This window comes from Myxocyprinus asiaticus, chromosome 27 (assembly GCF_019703515.2).
Source record: "Myxocyprinus asiaticus isolate MX2 ecotype Aquarium Trade chromosome 27, UBuf_Myxa_2, whole genome shotgun sequence".
In the NCBI taxonomy this organism is placed as follows: domain Eukaryota; kingdom Metazoa; phylum Chordata; class Actinopteri; order Cypriniformes; family Catostomidae; genus Myxocyprinus; species Myxocyprinus asiaticus.
Window position 1 is genome coordinate 30,238,981 of NC_059370.1, and position 23,767 is coordinate 30,262,747.

At 36.8% G+C, this 23,767-nt stretch overlaps 1 protein-coding gene across 1 annotated transcript in view; it reads left to right on the forward strand.

Moving 5' to 3' along the window:
* The first annotated feature begins 2,171 nt into the window (after positions 1 to 2,171).
* LOC127418204 (sorbin and SH3 domain-containing protein 2-like) overlaps positions 2,172 to 23,767 on the forward strand; it is an 80,238-nt gene continuing 58,642 nt past the window's right edge. Inside the window, exons 1-2 of the mRNA XM_051658654.1 lie at positions 2,172 to 2,467; positions 9,208 to 9,313. Coding sequence (XP_051514614.1) covers positions 9,307 to 9,313 — 7 coding nt within the window. The 5' untranslated portion in view covers positions 2,172 to 2,467; positions 9,208 to 9,306. The remainder of the gene's footprint in view (positions 2,468 to 9,207; positions 9,314 to 23,767) is intronic.

The window sequence follows — 23,767 nt, forward strand, 5'->3', positions numbered from 1 at the left end:
GAACTAGTTCTTTCAAGCTTACATGACTCGTGTGCTATATTCTAAGTCTTCTGAAGACAAATGATAGCTTTGTGTGAGAAAGTATAAATTGTTATAGTATTGTTATTAAAGGGATTGGTCACCCAAAATGAAAATTCTCTCATCATTTACTCTCCCACATGCCATCCCAGCAGCCGCAGCCCGTGCATTTTAAGTCTAGGCCTTCAGTGCGATTCACAGTTTCACAATGAATAAGACACCATATGCCTATCATACATTATGTCACAGTCAACTAATAATACCAATTGACATTTTAAAAACATGTCCATGCACGAAAGCCAGAACCAAGGAGGTCTAATACCAAGAAAAAGCTCTCTAATAATATTTGCAATTTAAATTTTGCTTGCAATAAATTTTGTTTCGTCGGGATACACAGTTGCTTTTCAAAACTTGATCTGACACTGAATGCTCAAGCAGCCTAATTTACACTTAGAAAACTCCTGATGTTGCTATAATAATGCAAAAAGCACTTACCAATTTGCTTGAAGTGAAAATCAGCCCTCCTTTCCTGTTTAATTAATCAATCGCACGATCATGCAGAACATCTCAGGTTTTTAAATCCATAAATCCATTTAAATCTCTTTCTCAGTGGTGATGAGGCAGTGATGACAGCCGTCTCATCAGCAATATCTCGCGCTCTTCGCTTTCAAATAACGTGCATCACTTAAAACGTGATTGCGTCACTCAAGGCCAGCTAGAAGGCCTGGACTGGGACATATCCTAAAGACCACACCCACCAAGAACAAATAAATCAAATCTGATTGGCTGATGAATCTGACTTTAGACACCTATTCACTGCAGTGTTGAGGGATTCTGTGGAAATTCTGAAGGCCTGACGGGGTGGAGCTCAGGCTCACGCGCTGCTTCGGCTAAGGAGCATGTGATTTGTGAAACAGTTGTCAAGCTTTGCTTGTAAGCATCAAGGAATAAATTCTGTTTGGATAAACATTTTTTTTTTTTTTGCTGTTTGTTTGTAGATGAATTAGAAGTGGAAAGCGATTGAAAATACATAGGCAAAAAGGTCAATGGGAATGAAAGGATGAAAAAATATTTATTTATCAGGCATGTTATGCCAGCAGAGAAGGCTTTGCTGGCCCTGAGAAATCACCACTGCATCCCAGATGTGTATGACTTTCTTTCTTTTGCTGAACACAAACAAAGATTTTTAGAAGAATATTTCAGCTCTGTAGGTCCTTACAATGCAAATGAATGGTGATCAGACCTTTGTAGCTCCAAAATTCACATAAAGCTAACATAAAAGTAATCCATATGAAGCGATATGATAGATTTGGGTGAGAAACACATCAACATTTAAGACCTTTTTAACTTTAAATCTGAGATATTCTTCTAAAATCTTTGTGTTCAACAGAAGAAAGAAAGTCATACACATCTGGAATGGCATGAGGGTGAGTAAGTGATGGAAGAATGTTTGGGTGAACTATCCCTTTAAGAGTTCAGAATATAAAGACTTTGATACGGTGCATGAATCATATGGACCACTTTTATTTTTATACTTAAAAGAAATAAAATAAATGTATTGTGATTTTTTTTCTTGACTCTAGAGATGGAAAACACGGATCAATAAGGAGACATGCTTTTCCAGTCCCTATTTACGGAAACAGAAAAAAGTGACCAGCGCATTCTTCAGAATATCTCCTTTTGTGTTTAATAGAGGAATGATAGTCATACAGATTTGGAACGACAATAGGGCATGTAAATAATGACAGTATTTATTTATTTACATTTTTTTTATTTTATTTTTTATTTTTTATAAACCATTCCTTTAAGCACAAGTTAATGGCATGTATTCTTGCACGGTGAGCCAAAACACCGTCATTCACATAAACCGTAATACAGTTATTGGCATTGTCACTTTAATGAAAGGTCCATTGTAGTTTCACAATGAACTTCCATTAAACATTATCACACAGCGTGAATACCTGAAAAAAACATTCCTCAGTAAATATCCACCACAAGGGAGAAGTACTGCGCTATTCATTACCATACCATGATAAAGCATTCTCTCTGTTGGCTGTTACTATGACTACCAGGATGTTCTCCAAACCAATGAGAGCCCTTTACTTATGTCGACCCAAAACAAGTGCATTGAGAGGGGGTCGGTATGTCTCGTCATTGATCCGTGTGCTCCATCTCTAGAGTCAAGAAAGCGCGTCTGAAATCAGAATATTGAATCCGGGCAGCCGTAGTGCTGTGTTGTTGTTAGTGCTTGTTGAGAAGGACAATAATAACAGAGCGAAACTCGCGCTGCTGCTGCTGTTGATGCGTCACCGCGCGAAGAGTACTGGCGCGAGAACGGATTCATGTTTTTGATTGAAACACACATGTGTGATTTGGCTAAAAGGGACTAATGCACGAGGGAATTTAAAATCGCTCTGCTCAGTCTGCTGGATTGCATAACACATGGGAGGTAGGTGAATAAAGCCAAGAGTAATGAAGGAATATTGTCCTTTTTAATTTCACCACTTGCGTTTTTACATTTAACAGTATGGACTACAATTGCATTTTATTACTCTGCAATATGGATAAAAATTAGAAAATCTTATGCCAGTATGGTCCGTGTACCTTTGGATAATTAGTTTTTTCGTTTTTGTCTTCAATGCGGAATAACCAATAAACCGACCATTTACTTGTTTTCATCTAGAAAGAAAGAGCAACATTTAGAAAACACTTTATTTATTTTTTTTCAGTTTTTTTTTCGTTTCATCGAAGAAATAATAGTAATAATAATAATAATAATAATAATAATAATAAAACAATAATTCAGCTCGATCTCTCTCTTTTTTTTTCTTTTTTTCTTTTTTTTTTGTATTTATTTATTTATTTTTCATTAAAGTGCATAAAATAAGTGTATGACTTCATTATTTGATTTGCACAGGTGGATGAACGTGACATGCCCGTTTCTACTGATTGGTCAATCTGCAATGTCATCGGTTCTTCCTCGTCCCTTTTCTTCAGAATAAAAGCATTCATACAGGATGTTGCAAGCGCTAAATCACCTCACGTTTATCGCTTAGCCTACATTGAGTTGAGTTTTTGTTTGGTTTTTGTTTTTACAGTCAATGCAGTGCTCGCGTTGCAGTTTCACGTGCGCACGTGGCCATGGCTATAGTCAAAAAGGACTTGATTTTGCCCGACATGTCTACCTGTATACCATTTTTATAGTGAAATATGGGGGAGGAAATTTGTGTCCTTATTTTTGTTAAACAGAACAGAAGGAACCTTCAATTTTTAATGTCTAAAAATAGTTTTCATTCATTTTTAGGATAGCCTACAACTAACCACGAACTGATTTAATAAAATGACACCCATATCTATTATTTATATGTGTCTCTTTAGCATCTGGGCTATACCATCTGCATATAGACAAGATTTTACATTCACTATATGCGTTCAACCATTACACAATAAAATATTATATTTTATGGACAGCCAATGTGTTTAATACTTAATGGTAATTAAGTAAAATAATTGTTGTACATAAGGCTTCTAGTCACAATTTGATTATGGTTTTTAATAGGATTGCCTCATTTTAATATCCGGCCTTATTAAGGCCTATACACCATGTGAGTGCCTTGGATATTTGGCTTGATGTACCACCAACGTGATTTAGTTTGGATGAACTAGGCTACACTTTTAATACACTTTTGGTGTACTACATTTACCTTTTTGATACAAAAAAGTTTAAAACAGATGAACAATTACTCATATGATCAATAAATTAATTAAAGGGATTCATGCTTTGAGTGCTAGGGGTCGTTTTCAGGTTAAAATCATATTATTATTATTATTATAATTATTTTTTTTTAAATAAACCAAGCAAATAGCAACTGCATGCCAGCCAAAGTAAATCAGGAACAGGGTGCGTTTGGTTGCATTTTATTTCATGAATTCAATGGAATGGCGTGCAGGCCTCGGATAGACGGTAAGTGAAGAACAGCACACAGCTCGTGCCCCGACAATGAACTTGACACTTGCCGAAAAAAGACTAGAAAGCAAAAGCTGCAACTACGAATGAAAAAAAAAGAAGAATAAAATAAATAATAATACACAAACATTGAGGGCTGGGCTCACAGCATCCCAATTCATAATCGTGCTATTTTTCCCTTTTTAGATAAAAAGCTCTGCTAGCCCATTCTGTGGTAACAAAGTGAGTTTGTGCATTCAATGGTTGTGGTAATAAGGTGTCTATTGCTTGATGAGATTGCAATAAACATGCAACAGTCAGAAGTTTTTCTAAGAAATATAAATTTTCTTCATTAAAATGATTTGAATCTATCTGCAAAACCAATCAGCAAACTTTAACTCTGGTGAACTCTTATAATATGGATGGGATTAAGGAAAAACAGATGACCATGGGTATTGTCCAATCAATGGAAATAGGGGTGTCAGTCCCGCCCACACGTTCATGTTATAAACTCGGTTTATATGCAAGAATGAAAAATTTGCTTTCTTGTTTTTGGCTATTTCTTTTTAAATTGAAAAACAAGCGGATACAACGTAAATTGTAGTGATGTGATAAATGTGCAGTTTGTTGGTTATTTCATTTTGAAGACAAAAATTAGAAAACTAATTATCCAAAGGTAGGGCCTACATGGACCCAGTATAGGCTACACAGCTGTGCTGTATAATGCTGTATCCTTTCACAGCTTTGGAACTGTCAGGCTCATGTATCATATGAGAACAGACACACATTGAGTCAGTAGAATGTATGGAAGTGTCAGAGAGCTTTAGACATATCTATGTCAGCCCAAATTGATTTGCACACAGCACACAGATGTACAGTCTGGTGCCAGGTCTCTCAATTGTAACACCATGGTGTTTTTTTAATGATTAAAGTAAACCAGGCCTCCACTGGAGCTTTAAATGAATCCACAGTCAATGGTTGCTGTGCAACTGTCATTAATGCATCACAATCTCTGATGTGCTTGAGCAGGTGCAAGGTCAAGGGGGTCATTACAGATGTGCACCACTCATAGACTAGATGAGCTTCGTAATAATGGTCTGATTTTCCAAAGCAACGTGATGTTATTGTGTTATATTTTACAGAATGAAACAATTATTAATATCCAAAGTGATACACAACTTCCACCATTTTCATCATTGTGTCTTTTGTATTGAATTGGAATATAGTAATTTATAGTAATTATTTATGTCAACCCAAAAGCTGGGTTGGGATAGTACAGGCCTATGCATTAGTGAGAGTCAGAGGTCAAAACACCTTACTACTTATGAAATAATGTTGCTTAAGTTTCATATAAACAAAATAATGAGTTGTATTTTCGGGGGATTTCAAAGTAAATGGGCATGCATTTGCAGCATTTTATTCATGGGTAGGTCATCATTTAAAAAAAGTTTTCCTTTACATTTGTTTCATGTCCCAGAAACAGGGCTCTTATAGGATAGGATCCCATGATTCCATTATAACACCTGTGCTGTTAGCCTGGACAAGATTTTTTTTTTTTTTTTCATTGATGTAAGTCACCCCTGAGTCACTGTCCTAGATCAATTTGTGAAATATTTGGATATTTAATCCAGTCTGTTTTCTAGTGAAATGGTGATTTCACAATTAACCTAGAACTTTTAACATATTCAGGAATAGAGACTGTTCATATTGGCCAGAGTGCCTTTTGTTAATAATAGGCCTACTGCTAGATTCATCCATCATTATTGTACCTGAAACTCTGATAATCCATACCAAATCAAATGATTAGTGATTTTTGTTTTTTTGTGATTTAAATGAATGGATGTAGCTCAATCGCAAGAGGCATCTGCATATAAAACATTACTGTGTAAATCCGTGTTGATATTGAATTAACTGCCAATGCATAAATTTGATTGCACAAAAATAAGAAACTACGGTGGCCCACGAGTGCACAACATAACCAAATTAGCAAAGCAAATTAAAGTTGAAAACACAACAGAAATAAGCCAGCAAATATGTGTTTGAAATATTCAGTGTTTCCCACAGGATTTTGTGAGACTGTGGTGGGTGGACTTGTAAAAAAAAAAAAAAAAAAAAATAAAATCCTAAACATTCACAGTAGTCTCTTCAAAACTGTGCAGGGATGAGGACAAAGTGTTGGGGTCTGAGGGATTGTTTCTACAAAAGATTAAAATATTTCATAGAGTCCATCAGTCGAGGGCAATTTATTAAAAGATAAGATCAACAGTTTGTTTTTAAGCAGAATGACAGCAGTCCAGTTTTTGTGTTTGAATATATTTTTTACATTTAGAATACATACCTATGCATGGAACATAGGAGGCCTTTTGATAGATCAGAAAATACTGTATGGGGGTTCAGGGGTGTCCTCATAAAAATGGACCATTTTTATATATTCCTTAAAGTGACAATATACTAACATAAACAAACATTTTGCATAACAGTGCAGCATAAAAATACTGTTTGCTATGTATAGATATATAGGCAGTAGGTATAAATAGGCTGACTATGAAATCATGGAAACGTTCTCGACAGCAGAGAACTCTACTAGGATAACTAGTAATTTCAAAGTTTTGGTTGTCTTTATTCGTCATCCATGCCAGAAATGATGACATCTTTGATTAATTTTCTCAAAATTAGAACAAAAATCAGTTTATTTTGAAAGGCTCGTAACATGCTGATTGATGAAGCTAAATTTAGAGCATCCGCCTATATTCTAAGCAGGTAATGTAATGTTTAAGGTATTACATTTGTAAAAATTGCCAAAAAAACATGCTGATTCTTTACAGTTAAGTACATATGAAGTTTTTTTTTTTCTCCCCAATTTGTCATGCCCAATTCCCAATGCACTCTAAGTTCTCATGGTGGCGTAATGACTTGCCACAATCCGGGTGGCAGAGGATGAATCTCAGTTGCCTCCACATCTGAGACAGTCAGTCCGCGCATCTTATTATGTGGCTTGTTGAGTGCATTACCGCGGGGATCGAGCACGTGTGGAGGCTCACGCTATTCTCCGCAGCATGCACGCACGCACGCACGCACAACTCACCACGTGCCCCACCGAGAGCGAGAACCACATTATAGCGACCACGAGGAGGTTACCCCAGTGTGACTCTACCCACCCTAGCAACCGGGCCAATTGGTTGCTTAGGAAGCCTGACTGGAGTCACTCAGCACGCCCTGGATTCAAACTTGCGACTCCATGTGTGGTAGTCAGTGTCTTTACTTGCTGAGCTACCCATGATGCCTTGTGGTCTGTATGAAACCAAGCGGTCCGCTAATTGGTAACCGCGGCACTAGTGGATAACTGCTGTGGATACTGTAACGTTAGTTAACGTTACTTACCACAAACGATGTGTCCTCAAAATGCCTTGGTGTCTCGGATGCAGCCAGGTGGTTCCAGTGCGTGTGTGTGTATGAACAAGTGTTAAAATATTTTTGGTTCATTATGAAACTGTGGCGGGACCCCACAGTTTAGGTAATTAATGGGAAACACTGTGGTTTACAGTTCCTCATGAAACCTACCTGACTACTGAACAGGATGTTAAAACGTTTTCAGGCTGTCCAAGTCCAAGGGTTAACCAACATTTTATTTGTTAACAAGAACATTAACAAGGATATTACTTTGCATTTGTTGGTCTGTAGAGATGCATGTTTTATCTGAACTGTCTGCAGATCTGATAGTAAATGTACATTTTGTGAACTTTTGCAATGTTTGTAATTTCAGCATTTGTGCTTTCTTGTTAAAGAGATAGTTCACCCAAAAATTCTGTCATCATGTACTCACCCACCCTTTCAAACCCGAAAGCCTTAAAGAGATGTTAGACAGAATGTTATCCTCACTCACTATTCACTTTCATTGTATCTTTTTTTTTTTCTTTTCCATACAATGAAAGTTAATGGTAATCTCTTAATATCCTTATGTGTGCCATGGAAGAAAGAAAGTGAACAATATGAGGGTAAGTAAACAATGACAGATTTTTTGGCGTAGTATCCTTTTAAAAAAGTGTTTTCACAACAATTATGCTGTGTAGGGAAAGGTTTTGGCTTTGATTGGGTAGGTAGTCAAAAAATAAATGCACCTTTTTAAAAAAAAAAAAAAAAAAAAAAATATATATATATATATATATATATATATATATATATATATATATATATTTTATCTGTAACATCTAATACATTTAAATAATCCTAGGAATTCTTGAAAGATGCAAAACCTTTCATTCATACCAATACCTCTGGCCTTCCTTCCTGTATTGTTAATGACAATATGGCTATATCTGATAGGTTTGAATTGCTCAATTCCTGTGCATCATGGAGCCATTGCATTTTTTACATTTTCAACAGAACATGTAAAAGGGAGGGGACTTCCAGGGAGACAGGTTAGAAGGTGTCAGACCTTGTGAAAAGCTGTCACTCCCTTGATGCTTGTAATAAAAGTGAATCTCAGTATGAGAAAAATCTTTACAGGGGCGATCAAGTGTGAAATTTGTCCCGATGTGTGGTGTGATGTTTTAGACAAAAGGCTGAGGAAAAAATAAGTAAGATCTCTTTAGAGTCTAAAGAGGGAAATTCTTTTGCCATGTCTAGTGTCACCTTGAGGGATTAGCACAAATCATTTGTTTCATGTTATATTGAGTGGCAAGTTCATTTGTCTTCATAGTGTAGCAGCATGACTCCAGGAGAACTCTCTTCACTCTAAACTTTAGTTTAGCTGCACTGATAAATGAGAACTGTCATCAGCAAAAAGCTTCAGAGACGAAAACAGAGTAAGTATCATAGAGCTTAGATGACCAAAATGTACATCTTAAGTGTGCTTGAAAATAGGAAAGCTGCATTTGTTAGTATCTGCATGAAAGTGACAGAGAAGTAGAAAAAAGGCTCTAGAGAACTGTGACAGTGCCAGTTTTTTTTTTTTTTTTTTTTGCAGTACACAGAACTGCCTTGATTTTAACTGACATTATGAATGTAACCAGACATGGTACATGGTAAGCAGTGTGCCCTGGTATAGACAAGATGTATGACCACTCTCACAGATCTTCTTGAGCACAGATCTGTATATGTTGTCACTTGTCCCCAGTGGCGTGGAGTAACTTTCCAACCTACAGACGTGCATGTCTCCATCTGAAAATAGCTCCAACTACAGCACTTGCTCAGAGAGGGGGGCTTGACTCTCACTTTTCTCACTTCTTCACTTTTACCTACAGAAACTGACCGCAGTCTGGGACTTTAAACCAGTAGATCTTCTGAGCTGAAGAGAATAGTGTGGAAGTAGAGCTTGGACCCAGCGTCTGCCTTCAGGCCTAATGCCTGGTGAGGATTTATCCTTTGCTTTTCATTTTATTTGTGTTAATAGTGCATGTGAAAAATATTTTTTGACTGCTGATTTTATCAAAAAAATAAAATAAAATAAAAATACATTAAAATAATTTCTATTGAGCCAACAGTGGAAAAAAGTTTTTCTTTATGGAAAAAAGTCAATTTTCATAAAAATAAAATAAAAATAATAACAATTAATTAAACGTTTACCGTATTAAATGGAATAAGAAACTTTTTAAGCTCTTATTTGCAATGTATTTGTAATATGCAAATAATTTCTAATATGAATTATTGAATTAAAGAAACAATTCACTCATTAAGGTTACTTCAAAGTTTTATTGGAGTCCTAGTTGTGCCTCTCCACCTGACCAAGACCCAAGTTCCTAAAGCACTATACTCTAGGTAGCAAATGGTCAGAATACAGACTTGTTTCATGACAACAAATAACAATAGACCAAAGTATTGTTCATATAAGTTTTAAAATAAAATAGGTATTTACTTAAGTGGAAATTTTAATCAAAGCATTTCACAATATTATAAGTAAATGCCTTTTTAATTCTTATTTCAGAGTGCATAATTTAAATATTCACTAGCAAAACATAGAACAGACCTTTGCTGTTTAAACCCACACTCACTGTATCACATAAGTTACCTCAGTTTCCAGGGGTGTAGCAATCATTTCAAAAGTGAAGGAGACAGAACGATTAGCACAAGACAAACATAAATATATAAGATATATTTTTAAGGCTCTCAATTGATAATTTTTTTTATTGAATTAATTACATGATTGACCAGATAATTTTAACTTTTGCATTTTCACATTTAGACATTTGCTGTTTGAAAGACCTGTGAAATAGTGCATGGGACGAACTTTGGTTTTATTGAAAGTGAGGGCGACATGTCTCCCGCATCTCCCGCGAATTCTACGCCCATGTCAGTTTCTTACAGTATATCCTCATTAAAGGTTTGAAATAAGACCTCCTTGTCATACTTAAAAAAAGAGGCATTGTTGTAATCTGCCATCTCTCTGACAACATTCATTAATATCAGATAAATTACATTTCAACCTGTAATGTAAGGCATCCATTGATTAACTGTCCATCATAACATCACAGTCCTTTCAACATGACCTTATGTTCTTTTTCCTAATTTTAGTTTAATAAAAATGGACATCTGTGCACTTTGATGATTTTTTTGCTTGAGAATGTTTGAGACATAATTGAAGCAGTAGCTCACATTTGGTGAAAAATCACTACAGTAGCATGAAAAGCTGCCATAAAGATGTCTTACAGTAGGCAGCCTAGCAGTCTTTCAGCCAGCTAATGTTTTTGTTATGGGGGAGGGCTCTTTCGTGACTGTGGTATTTTTAACTTTGTATAATAAAGGAGTGCCCAGTCCCTGTTTCCTGAAACGGAACTCTTGTTGTACTTAAAGGAACTGACGGTAAAGACCTGTTGAATGGGGTAACTGTTAAATAGCGTGAATCGAAATGTTTAATCCCTTTAGATCTGCTCGGAAATGTAGTGTGAGCCAATTAGTTGTCCACAAAAACTTCAACAGATCAAAAACTTAGATCTGTTTGAAGAGTGTTGAAATAATGCTAAGGATTTAGTAAATGCAAAACGTTGCCAAGGCCCCTGTAACCTCTCATAGATATTAGGTGGCTGCTTTAAACTGATTGTTTTTAGTTATATCTACTTGCTAGGATGTCAACCTGTTTGAGTCCATACACATGGCGATATCATGTCAGAGGTCTTCTCCTAGGACTGGTAGCCCTCATATTCTTAGCAGTCTGTCACTTTTAGAGCCCTCCAGAGGTTAAACACCTAATTAGCAGAGGGTTATTCTAACTCAAGGGAGTTCTTGTCAGAGGAATGGATCCAACTTGCTTTGTAAATGTCTGCCCGTTTAAATATTTGTCAGATTGCTTCAAGGAGAAGCTGCTGGCATGCTGAGTTCTGGCTGCTTATCTTGGCTCTCTGGTTTGGGTCCCTTTCTCAGTCACTGGTAGTTGTGTGTATACATTATGAGGCCCTCTAAAAGCATCCTTTTCTTTACAAAGCACAAAGCTTCTTGCTTGCAGATTAATAAAAATGACCAGTTTTCCAGTTGTTTTGAAATGATTTCATTGTGATAGCTGTGGTATTTCTGTCTATATCAAGTGCATCAGCTCATGTATTCTTAATGAGACTAAACACTCAGAAATGGCAGAGCCTGCTGAAGACACCATAGATGGAGCTATACCAAAATATGAAAGATGTCAATGTGGTGGACATTCTTTGGGAGGTCTAATATGATGAAGCTGTCATGAGAAGAAATATATTAAGCTAACCTATATCTCAGTTTATCATTCATAGTCATGCTGTTTTCCATAGTAGTGCCTGAATACCATCAGCACATGATTAACGGTCTGTTTGGTTTAATGGCTTAATTGTGGATTTTCCTTTCAAAAGTCTATTGCACCAAAAATGCCCCACTTGGATACTACACAAAACTGTTGGCACTAAACTGAGGGTAATATTCTGAAGTTATTTTATTCACTGGGACAGAGATGTTTCCTTAACATGGCACCTGTGTACAATGTCTTGTATTTTCCATTATGTTAGACATAAAAATGACCTTTACATGTTTATTCTTATTAATTATTCAATTACTTGTGTGAATTCTGAAAAGTTGCTTCGGGAGAATGTAACAGTGTTTTGATGGGAAATGTTTTGTTCTTGAGGATGGGAATGGAGCAAGGTTACATCTCACCTCTCTTGATTATGAGCCGCAATGGTCTGATTGCCTAAAAGAGGTTTTGAAATCCTTTGCATAGCTATTTATTGGCTCCCTCTAATCTGAGATTTTTGCAATCAGCTTTTTACTGTTGTCCAAGCTTATCTTGCTTTGGCATGTTTTGAATTCCATAATGGAAAGTTAAAAAAAATAAAAATAAAAATAAAAACACTGTCCTTCCAACAACAAAAAAGGTTTAGTGACTAGTTGCATCTAAGATTGTTTGGTGGATTGATAAAAGTTCTGTAAATTAATCCATTTAAATAGTGCTGGCAAAATGCATATTTGTATTTCTGCATCCTGAAACATATGATGGAGCTCGAACAGCAGTGTAATGTTTACATTTATTCATTTAGCAGACACTTTTATATAAAGCAACTCACATTTATGGTATACATTTTATCAATATGTTTTTCTTGAGAATCAAACCCATGACCTCAAGATTTCTAACACCATTCTCTCTACCTGTTGAGCTACTGGAACACTGTAGCAGTGTTGCAAAATCAAAGTCAAGTTTGCTGGGATGTCTTTTAAGCGATGCACTGTTCATTAGGCTTAACACAAGAGTAAATTTGTCAAATGGTCAAAGGAGGGACAACACTCTCTTAAACTACTTAGAAAATGAATTAACCACTAAAAAAAAAAAAAAAAAGCCTTCATCGGCCAAAATCAAAGAACAATGCATCTACATCTATTTCCTCAGTTAATTCGGAATGACTTCAATGACTTTTAACACTAAAACTTATAGTTCATATAAAATCATTTTGTTTAATCATTGACCCACAACACTTACTTTGTTTGCTAATTTTAACCACTAATTCTTCTAAACATAAATAACTAATATTGACATTATATTAATTCATTTTCTGTTATATATGCATAACTTCATGTACAGCTTCTTTGAAACCACTCCTGTTGTGAAAAGCGCTATACAAATAAATTTGACTTGACTTTCTCGGCAAATATAGACTTTTATGCTGGATATTAGAGATTGACTCAACACACTAATTATTGTGAACCGAATAACCTTTTAATTTAGTGATAAAAATACACAATTATTGATAAAGCCCACACTCAAAAAAATACAAATAAATAAATACCGTAACTATTTGGCTAAACTTGATTCAATCATGGACAGTGGTTCCACATATTTGAAATGTTTTGTCTAAAATTAAAATTACCATGTAATTTGAACTTAAATACTAGAGAGGGAACCTAACTGAATCAAGTGAACCCAATAAAATGTAACATGTCAAAATAACTCAAATTAAACTCTTTTAGTGAAATGCTAGCTAGTGACAGGAAATGTTAGCATGCTTAACAATTGTTTGTGGAAAGCACTACTGTGTGCAGCTTTGTCTCTATGCTATGGTTAGCCCAGCAATTGGTCAATGGATAAAGCAATATGTAGTATACTAAAATGTACTGGTCCTCAACATAGGCTCAAGCTCCACTATTCACCATGAAGATAACCCTCAGAACTACAACATAACATAAATTCTTTTAAATCTCGATATAACAAAACATTAAACACTAACAAGTCTCCCCCTTCATATTCATTGTGCACAGAGACACCTAAAATAACACTTAATTTTATCATATACTTTACATTTCGAGTCCCATGCAAAGCGTGCAGGAAACTAGAAATCCTAGTTTGTCTGTTAACCAAACAAAAAATATTCTTGTTGTCCTAACACACATGGATTAAGTAAAGCTGACAAAACACCTTTTTTTATAGTTGAATCAACGTACATTATTATTATTATTTTTATTTTCTTTATATGATATGAACATTGGAGGATTGAGTAAAACTGACCATAGTGAAAGTACATTTTTTGAGTGCATTTTCCTGTTTTGGTACAACTGTTTTTATAAGTATGGCATATTTTGCCAATGTTTCATCCCCCCCCCAAGAAGGAGGCTACAGCTCTCAAACTCCAGCTGTTTAAGTGTGAAGTGCCTGACTGTGATGTTGCCGATCACTGAGTTGGCCGTACGGCCCCTCACTGGCACCTGCTGACCAGCTTGAACACAGCAGAGACACTCAGATTTTGGCAAATGTCCCCATATTCTCTTCTGGTAGGCGCCCAGCTGGGGCCTATATCTAACCTCTTACACCCTCGTGTAGGTGCCAGTGAACCTTGTATTGGCACAAACGTGCTGAATCACAAGGGGCTCTTTTAATTTGATCCCTTCTCTTGTGGTGAGATCATGTGCTATGCACTTTGCACAGTCATTTAACCTCGTGGGGAACATGTAGACTCGCAGTCCCCGATCAGGAATGGCCCAGACCATATTTGGATTGTGAGCCACTCTTAAGTTGCATGAACCAAAAGTTCGAGGCTCACATGGTTAAAAAATAACAGTTGTTCAATTATCAAGTGCACAGCTCTTTGAAAAAACTGACTGGATTATGGATTAGCTGACATTGTTGTTGTATAGAAGCAAAATTAATGTAATTTAATTAATAAAATTAATTTTGGAGAAGGTATTAACATAATTTAAGTTTTTCATGAATTGACCTTAATTTGTGTTCATCTAATTTAAATGCAACCATTTTCATAATATAATATAATATAATATAATATAATATAATATAATATAATATTATACAATATTATATAATATAATATAATAATGTGTGTGTTTCAAAAGCTTTATTTCTAGATGAAAATATTCCAATATACCCAATTCTTTCTGGGCATTCTTAGATACACAATTCAGATAGTGTACTACACAGCTATATTGTATTAGAAGCTAGATATAGCAATGAAATTATAGTCCTAAACATATTGGAACAATGTAAGCAATTATCTTGGGGTTTAGAAAATATTTGGTGGACTCACTTCAAAAAATGTAAAACAGCAACAAACGTGCCTTAGCCAAATACATTTAAACTCAGTTTTTCACAATTCCTGACATTTAATCGGAGAAAGTATTCCCTGTCTTAGGTCAGTTAGGATCACTACTTTATTTTAAGAATATGAAATGTCAGAATAATAGTAGAGAATGATTTATTTCAGCTTTTATTTCTTTCATCACATTCTCATTGGGTCAGAAGTTTATATACACTTTGTTAGTAATTGGAAGCATTGCCTTTAAATTGTTTAACTTGGGTCAAACGTTTTGGGTAGCCTTCCACAAGCTTATCACAATAAGTTACAATAAGCTGGAATTGAAAAACTGAAAAGCCCATTCCTCCAGACAGAACTGGTGCATTTTAAGTCTAGGCCTTCAGTGCGAGAAAACAGTTTCACAAATCATACATTACGTGGCAGTCAACTAATCAGAATCAGCTTTATTGCCAAGAATGCTTACACATACAAGGAATTTGTCTTGGTGACAGGAGCTTCCAGTGCACAACAATAAAAAAACAGCAACATGACATAGATAAGAATACAAAAATAATAACAAAATTAAATAAAAAATAAAATAAATAAAAATTGAATAGAAAATAAAGTATATATAGAATACACAATAAGACAATGTATATATACATATACATACATATATACATACATACATATACAGACACATACATAGTACAAATCTAAATACAAATCTGTTATATACAGTGCAAGGGAATGTAATGGCAGAAGAGATTGCATGTGTTGGATAAATATAAAAAGACTAGACTTGAATTGCACATAAGTATTGCTCAATGGGGCAGTTTTAACTGTTCATGACAGTGGTGGTTTTCTCAGGGCCAGCAAAGCCTTCTCTGCTGGCCTAACATGCCAAATAAATTAATATTTTTCATCCTTTCATTCTCAATCACTTTTTGCCTATGTATTTTTAATCGCTTTCCACTATTAATTAATCTACAAACAAATAGAGAAAAACGAAAAGTTTATCCAGTCAGAATTTATTCCTTGATGCTTACAAGCGAAGTGTGACAGCTGTTTCACAAATTGCATGCCCGAAGCAGCGCGTGAGTCTGAGCTCCACCCCCTCAGGCCTTCAGAATTTCCACAGATTCCCTCAACAGTGCAAATGAATGAGCAACTAAAGTCAGATTGTCAGATTCATCAGCCAATCAGATTGATTTATTTGTTCTTGGTGGGTGTGATCTTTAGGATATGTCCCGGTCGAGGCCTTCTAGCTGGCCTTGAGTGACGCAATCACGCTTTAAGTGATGTACATAATTTGAAAGCGAAGAGTGCGAGATCGTCATTGCCGCTATCGCCACTGAGAAAGAGATCCTTATGGATTTAAAAACACAAGATGTTCTGCATGACTGTGTGATTGCTTAATTTATTAAACAGGATAAGAGGACTGATTTTCACTTCAAGTAAATTGGTAAGTTCTTTTTGCATTGTTATAGCAACATCAAGATTTTTCTAAGTGTAAATTAGGCTGCTGGAGCATTCAGTGTCGGATCAAGTTTTGAAAAGTAGTGCTGCGTTCCATTCAACTGGGAATGTCGGATTTACAACTTCCTACTAGGAAAAGTGCAATGGAATGCATCTTGAAGTCAGAATTACAACTCGTAGGCTTGTGCAGAAATTCTCAACTCCGATTTCGCTGAGATGCAGGGGCATCATGTCACACAAACATGTCCACACTCAGGGAGAGATACAAAGTAAGTGATAAACATTCACTTTATTATGTAATATCGATAAATGAGTTCGTTTCCACATTACATGATATTAAAGCTTGTTTAACAAATGCCTGCAGAAACAGGTGTATAAAACATTATAATCTCTTTTGATAATCGTAAACCTGAAGCACAAATGCTAGCGCTGCAGCCATGTTTATCAGTTGGGTTGCTAGGAGACATCTTTACTGAGAGTCAAACACCTGCTAAGCTAACGGGAACGCTGCAGTTTTGTTTCCTTAAATGTCATCTTCCGAATATCGGGGAATGGAAGGCATTTATGGTCAGAGATATCAAGTAGGAATATCCCACATCCAACTTGAATGGAATGCAGCATTACCATGTACCCTGACGAAATGAAATTTATTGCAAGCAACATTTAAATCACAAATATTATTAGATATATTTTTCCAGGTATTATAGACCTCTTTGGTAGATTCATGTGAAAAATTATGATTTTTTTTACTTTCATTTCACAAAACAGTCATGCTGCAGTTAAGATTAGGCTTGCTTGAGCATTAAGTGTCGTTTCAAGTTCTGGCTTTCGTGCGTGGACGTGTTTTTAAAATGTCAGTTGGTATTATTAGTTGAATGCCACATAATGTATGATAGGCATAGCATCTTATTCATTGTGAAACTGTGTTTTCTTAAATGGCATGAATCGCACTGAATGCTTAGACTGAAAATGCACAGCCCACGGCTGGTTCATGAGATGGATAGCCTGAGGGAAAAAAACTGTTCCTGTCCCTGACGGTTCTGGTGCTCAATGCTCTGAAGCATCAGCCAGAAGGCAACAGTTCAAAAAGGTAGTGGGCAGGGTGAGTGGGGTCCAGAGTGATTTTTCCAGCCTTTTTCCTCACTCTGGAAGTGTATAGTTCTTGAAGGGAGTAATCCTCTCAGCAGTCCGAACTGTCCTTTGTAGTCTTCTGATATCTGATTTCCTAGCTGAACCAAACCATACAGTTATTGAAGTGCAGAGGACATACTCAGTGACTGCTGAGTAGAACTGTATCAGCAGCGCCTGTGGCAGGTTGAACTTCCTCAACTGGCGAAGGAAAAATAACCTCTGCTGGGCCTTTTTCACAATGGAGTCAATGTGGGTCTCCAACTTCAGGTGCTGTGAGATGGTAGTGCCCAGGAACCTGAATGACTCCACTGCTGCCATAGTGCTGTTTAGAATAATACCAATTGACAGTTTAAAAACATGTCCACACACGAAAGCCAGAACCAAGGAGGTCTAATACCAAGAAAAAGCTCTCTAATAATATTTGCGATTTAAATTTAGCTTGCAATACATTTTGTTTCGTCAGGGTACACGGTTACTTTTCAAAACTTGATCCGACACTGAATGCTCAAGCAGCCTAATTTACACTTAGAAAACTCCTGATGTTGCTATAATAATGCAAAAAGCACTTACCAATTTGCTTGAAGTGAAAATCAGCCCTCTTTCCTGTTTAATTAATCAATCGCATGATCATGTAGAACATCTCAGGTTTTTAAATCCTTAATGATCTCTATCTCAATGGCAATAACAGCAATGGCAGCCGACTCGTCAGCATCTCGTGCTCTTTGCTTTCAAATTACGTACATCACTTAAAGCGTGGTTGTGTCACTCAAGGCCAGCTAAAAGGCCTGGACTGGGACATATCCTAAAGACCACACCCACCAAGAACAAATAAATCAATCTGATTGGCTGATGAATCTGACAATCTGACTTTAGATGCCCATTCATTTGTACTGTTGAGGGATTCTGTGGAAATTCTGAAAGCCGGACGGGGTGGAGCTCAGGCTAAGGAGCATGGCTTCGGACATGCGATTTGTGAAACAGTTGTCACACTTTGCTTATAAGCATCAAGGAATAAATTCTGATTGGATAATTTTTTTCTTTTTTTTTTTGCTATTCATTTGTAGATTAATGTAGAGGGGTTAATATAGGAAGGACACACGAGCTGGTTTCACAGTGCATGTGAGTCAACTTTTAATGTAGTTGTTTTCAGCTTCACAACAAAGTATTGGCTTTTCAGCTTCACAACAAGGTATTGGCTTTTCAGCTTCACAACAAGGTATTGGCTTTTCAGCTTCACATCAATGTATTTTACAGAACACACATAGCATCTCTGGTCTCACTCTCAGTCTGGCTGTCGCTCCGGCGGCCTTTTAAAGCCCGACACATGTGTTTAGAGTTAACAATCACCAGGTGATGGCCCTTACCGCTTCCGCTCTCCCCAGTGACAGACACACAACCATGTCCCGCTCCACAATGAATTAGGAGTGGAAAGCGATTGAAAATACATAGGCAAAAAGGTCAATGAGAATGGAAGGATGAAAAAATATTTATTTATTAGGCAGGTTACAGCATGTTACAAGGCTTTGCTGTCCCTGAGAAATCACCACTGTGGTGTTACTGAGTCAGGTTTGTAGGCCTCCTTGCTCACAAACGCTTTTTCAGTTTTGCCCACAAAAATCAGATTGAGGTCAGAGCTTTGTGATGGCCACTGCAATACCTTGACTTTGTTGTCCTTAAGCAATTTTGCCACAACTTTGGAAGTATGCTTGGGGTCATTGTCCATTTGGAAGATCCATTTGCCACCGAGCTTTAACTTCCTGGCTGATGTCTTGAGATGCTGCTTCAATATATCCACATCATTTTCCTTCCTCATGATGCCATCTGTATTGTGAAGTGCACAAGTCCCTCCTGCTGCAAAGCACCCTCACAACATGATGCTGCCACCCCCATGCTTCACGGTTGGGATGGTGTTCTTCGGCTTGCAAGCTTCACCCTTTTTCCTCCAAACATAACGATGGTCATTATGGCCAAAAAGTTAAATTTTTGTTTCATCAGAGCAGAGGAAATGTCTCCAAATAGTAAGATCTTTGTCCCCATGTGCACTTGCAAATTGTAGTCTGGCTTTTTTATGGTGGTTTTGGAGCAGTGGCTTCTTCCTTGCTGAGCAGCCTTTCAGGTTATGTTGATATAGGACTTGTTTTACTATGGATATAAATACTTGTCTACCTGTTTCCTCCAACATCTTCACGAGGTCCTTTGCTGTAGTTCTGGGATTGATTTGTACTTTTGGCACCAAACTACGTTCATCTCTAGGAGATAGAATGCATCTCCTTCCTGAGCGGTATGATGCCTGCATGGTCCCATGGTGTTTATACTTGCATACTATTGTTTGTACAGATGAATGTGGTACTTTAAGGCATTTGGAAATTGCTCCCAAGGATAAACAAGACTTGTGGAGGTCCACAATTTTTTTTTTTTTCAGACGTCTTGGCTGATTTTGTTTATTTATTTTTTTCTCTCCTTTTCTCCCCAATTTGGAATGCCTAATTCTCAATGTGCTCTAGGTCCTCGTGGTGGCATAGTGCCTCACCTCAATCCGGGTGGCAGAGGTCAAATCTCAGTTGCCTCCATGTCTGAGACCGTCAATTCGAACATCTTATCATGTGGCTTGTTGAGCGCATTACCGCGGAGTCATAGTGTGTGCGGAGGTTTACGCGATTCTCCTTGGCATCCACGCACAACTCACCACGCGTCCCACCAAGAGCGAGAACCACATTATAGTGACCACGAGGAGGTTACCCCATGTGACTATACCCTCCTTAGCAACCGGACCAATTTGGTTGCTTAGGAGACCTGGCTGGAGTCACTCAGCAAGACGTGGATTTGAACTCACTACTCCAGGGGTGGTAGTCAGCATCTTTACTCGCTGAGCTACCCAGGTAACCGGCTGATTTCTTTTGAATTTCCCATGATGCCAAGCAAAGAGGCACTGAAATTTAAAGGTAGGCCTTAAAATACATCCACACGTACACCTTCAATAGACTCCAATTAGACAGCCTATCAGAAGCTAATTGCCTAAAGGCTTGACATCATTTTCTAGAATTTTCCAAGCTGCTTTAAGGCACAGTTAACTTAGTGAATGTAAACTTCTGACCCACTGGAATTGTGATATAGTCAGTTAAAAGTGAAACAATCTGTCTGTAAACAATTATTGGAAAAATTACTTGTGTAATGCACAAAGTAGATGTCCTTGCCATTATATAGTTTGCTAATATGAAATCTGTGGAGTGGTTAAAAAATGAGTTTTAATGACTTCAACCTAAGTTTATGTAAACTTCTGACTTCAGCTGTACATAAATGCATGTTAGCTCTTAACTACGGGCTAAATTGGCAGCATAGCTGTTTTTATTTTTCTCCATCCTGGTATTAAGGCTAAAGAGGTGAGAATGGCCTCACTCTGGCCAATGGAATGGCCAATCGGAATATTAACAAGCCATCGAAACAGAAAAATACTGATCACCATGGGACCAATGTACAAACAGTACAAGACCGGGTATCCTGTTGCAAATGACACTCTTAACATCATCTTGAGTTACGCTATATGTCATTTTTCAAAAGAGTAATGCCTTTTAGAATTTATGTGGGGCTATGTATTATTTATTTATTTATGGGATTGCAATGTCATAGTTCTTGTAAAATGAATATGATTAAGAATATGTCACCCCTTCTGTTGCAGTTTGTTAGTTATGCTTACTGAAAATTAGGCCTTCATAAAGTTATACCCTATATTATTCCCTTCAGGACCTTTATTTTCTGTCATGTAAATTCAGACTTATCATGTGTAGTATCGTTTTAAAGTTTTAATTCCTGAATATTCAATGGGTAATGACTTTACAATAATGAAAATGCATTCAAATGCATTCAAATGGGTTATTTTGTATCCTTTTTCTGTGATACTCTGTGAAAGCAAGTGAAACATACATGTAAGTTGCATGTAATGAAAATTAAGTACTGATTAGGTGCTGCTACTAATTTTTTACTTAGTACTTTGGGAAACCCAGCCCAAGTGTCTATTTTACTAACCGTCATGCTAAAGTGTGCTAGCATTTTAAATTAATTTTCTGGATAAACTGGTCTTTAGGAGCCGTCATGCTTACTACATACTTTCATGTCCTCTTCAGAGCATTTTTATGGTGGATCTGTTTATTTAACGACCATTAAAATATTGATTGGAATGACACCTTTATGAGTTGGCCTATTGGCTTGGCTTGCCATAACTTTTCCATTGACAGAGAGATTCCTAATGATCTGATAGATAAATAAATATACAGTGTGGGCTCTACTCATGAACATAAATGGGGAGCTATGACCCTTCATCTGTCCTGTCGCCACAAGTCTGCACCCTTGAAATCCAATATCATAATCTTTTCCTCATTTACTGCTGATAGGTCATTACAACCTGTGATTTACCCCAGTCCAGTGGTGTCACAGCAAAAGTGTCCCCTGTGTTTTTTAACCAGATTTATTGGCTGTGATGTCTGAAGAATGATTTTGGAGATGACCTCTGGGTCTGTTTTTAATGACACACAGCAAGGGGTAATATTATTTGGCTCACTGTTTTATTAAGGGTTGAAGATGAATGCATATTTGCTTGTTAATTACTAAAGGAAGGTTTCCTGATGATTGAATAACAGCAACAACAACTTAATTTCTGGTCTGTTGATTAAAAATTATTTAAATGTAGAACTTTTAAAGAAGTACCTCACCAAAAATGAAAATTCTGTCATCATTTACTCACTCTCATTTCTTTCCAAACCTGTATGATTTGCTATCTTCAGTGGAACACAAGTTTAGTGGAATTTAGCAGAAATATTGAAACTGCTCTTTTCTAAATAGTTACAGTCGCACTGAAGTGCCTTGACGTGCCCTATTCAATTAGCTGTTTTGAAGTATTTCCTACTGATACAGGAATTGGGGGCATGACATGTCAAACGACTCTAACCCCCAACAAACATCCCTGTGGTCAAAGCCAAATCACACACACAAAAAAAAAAACACACACACACACATATATATATATATATATATATATATATATATATATATATATAGATTATGGATCTCAACACTCCACTCTCATATAGGTCAACGAGTGTATTAACCTCCCTCACAATCCACTCTAACCAGCAGAAAGAGGACTTATTAATACATAATTTTGGGTTCAGCTATATGCTTGAGGCAACATTTAAATAAATGTCTGAATTAAACACTCTAGACACTTTTGTCCATACCGAGTGCAAATGCAAGGTAACGGGGTATAACTTAACTTCTACAATTAGTTTGATAGAAAGGCTTTGCAATGGTGAAATAGGGACGAGAACTTCCTGTTAAATACAAAACCAGGGAGGGGCTCTCTCAGGTGGAAGCAACCGATGAGCCAAATGTCTGAGACCGAATGCATAATAATAAAACAAAATCTTGGGTAGGCCTAGCACACCTTTGTCAGTCGGCCTATGCAACTTACTGAAATGTAATTTTAGTTAAATTTAACATTCCAAATGAAGGGCTTTGCTATGCTATCAAATTGCTTGGAATAAGAGAGGGGAAATCCATAGGGAGTGACTGTAGCAGGTAGTTGAATTTTGGAATACAATTCATTTTAATAACAATAACCTTCCCAATCATAGATAAATGTAATGAAACTCATCTGCCCACATCGCTCGAAAACCTTTTTATTAAAGGGTCAAAATTAACTCTAACTAAATCACACAAATTTGCTGGGAATAAAATACCCAAATACTTAATGCCCTGTTTGGGCTACTGGAAGGCACCCGGCTGAAAAGCTGTTATCGGGCAGCACGCCGTCAGAGAAAAAGCTTTGGATTTAGACCAATTAAATCTGTATCCCTAGAACTTCAAAAGGGAATTAATAATTCTGTGGAGGCAAGGCATAGATTTAGTAGGGTCGGAGACGAATAATAAAATAATATCTGCGTAGAGCAAAAGCTTATGCGCCACACCTCCCGCAACCACACCTGGAAACTCATCCTTCTTTCTTATCGCGGCTGCAAATGGTTCCAGGGCAAGACAGAACAATAATGGGGAAAGACCCTGCTGGTTGCCCCTATCCAGAGTAAAATAATCTGAAATTAATCCATTCGTTTGTACCGCCACTACCAGGTGTCTATAAAGTAACTTAATCCAACCAATAAAAGTATTCCCAAACTCGTACATTTCCAAAATCTTAAAAAGATAATCCCATTCTACCATATCAAATGCCTTTTTG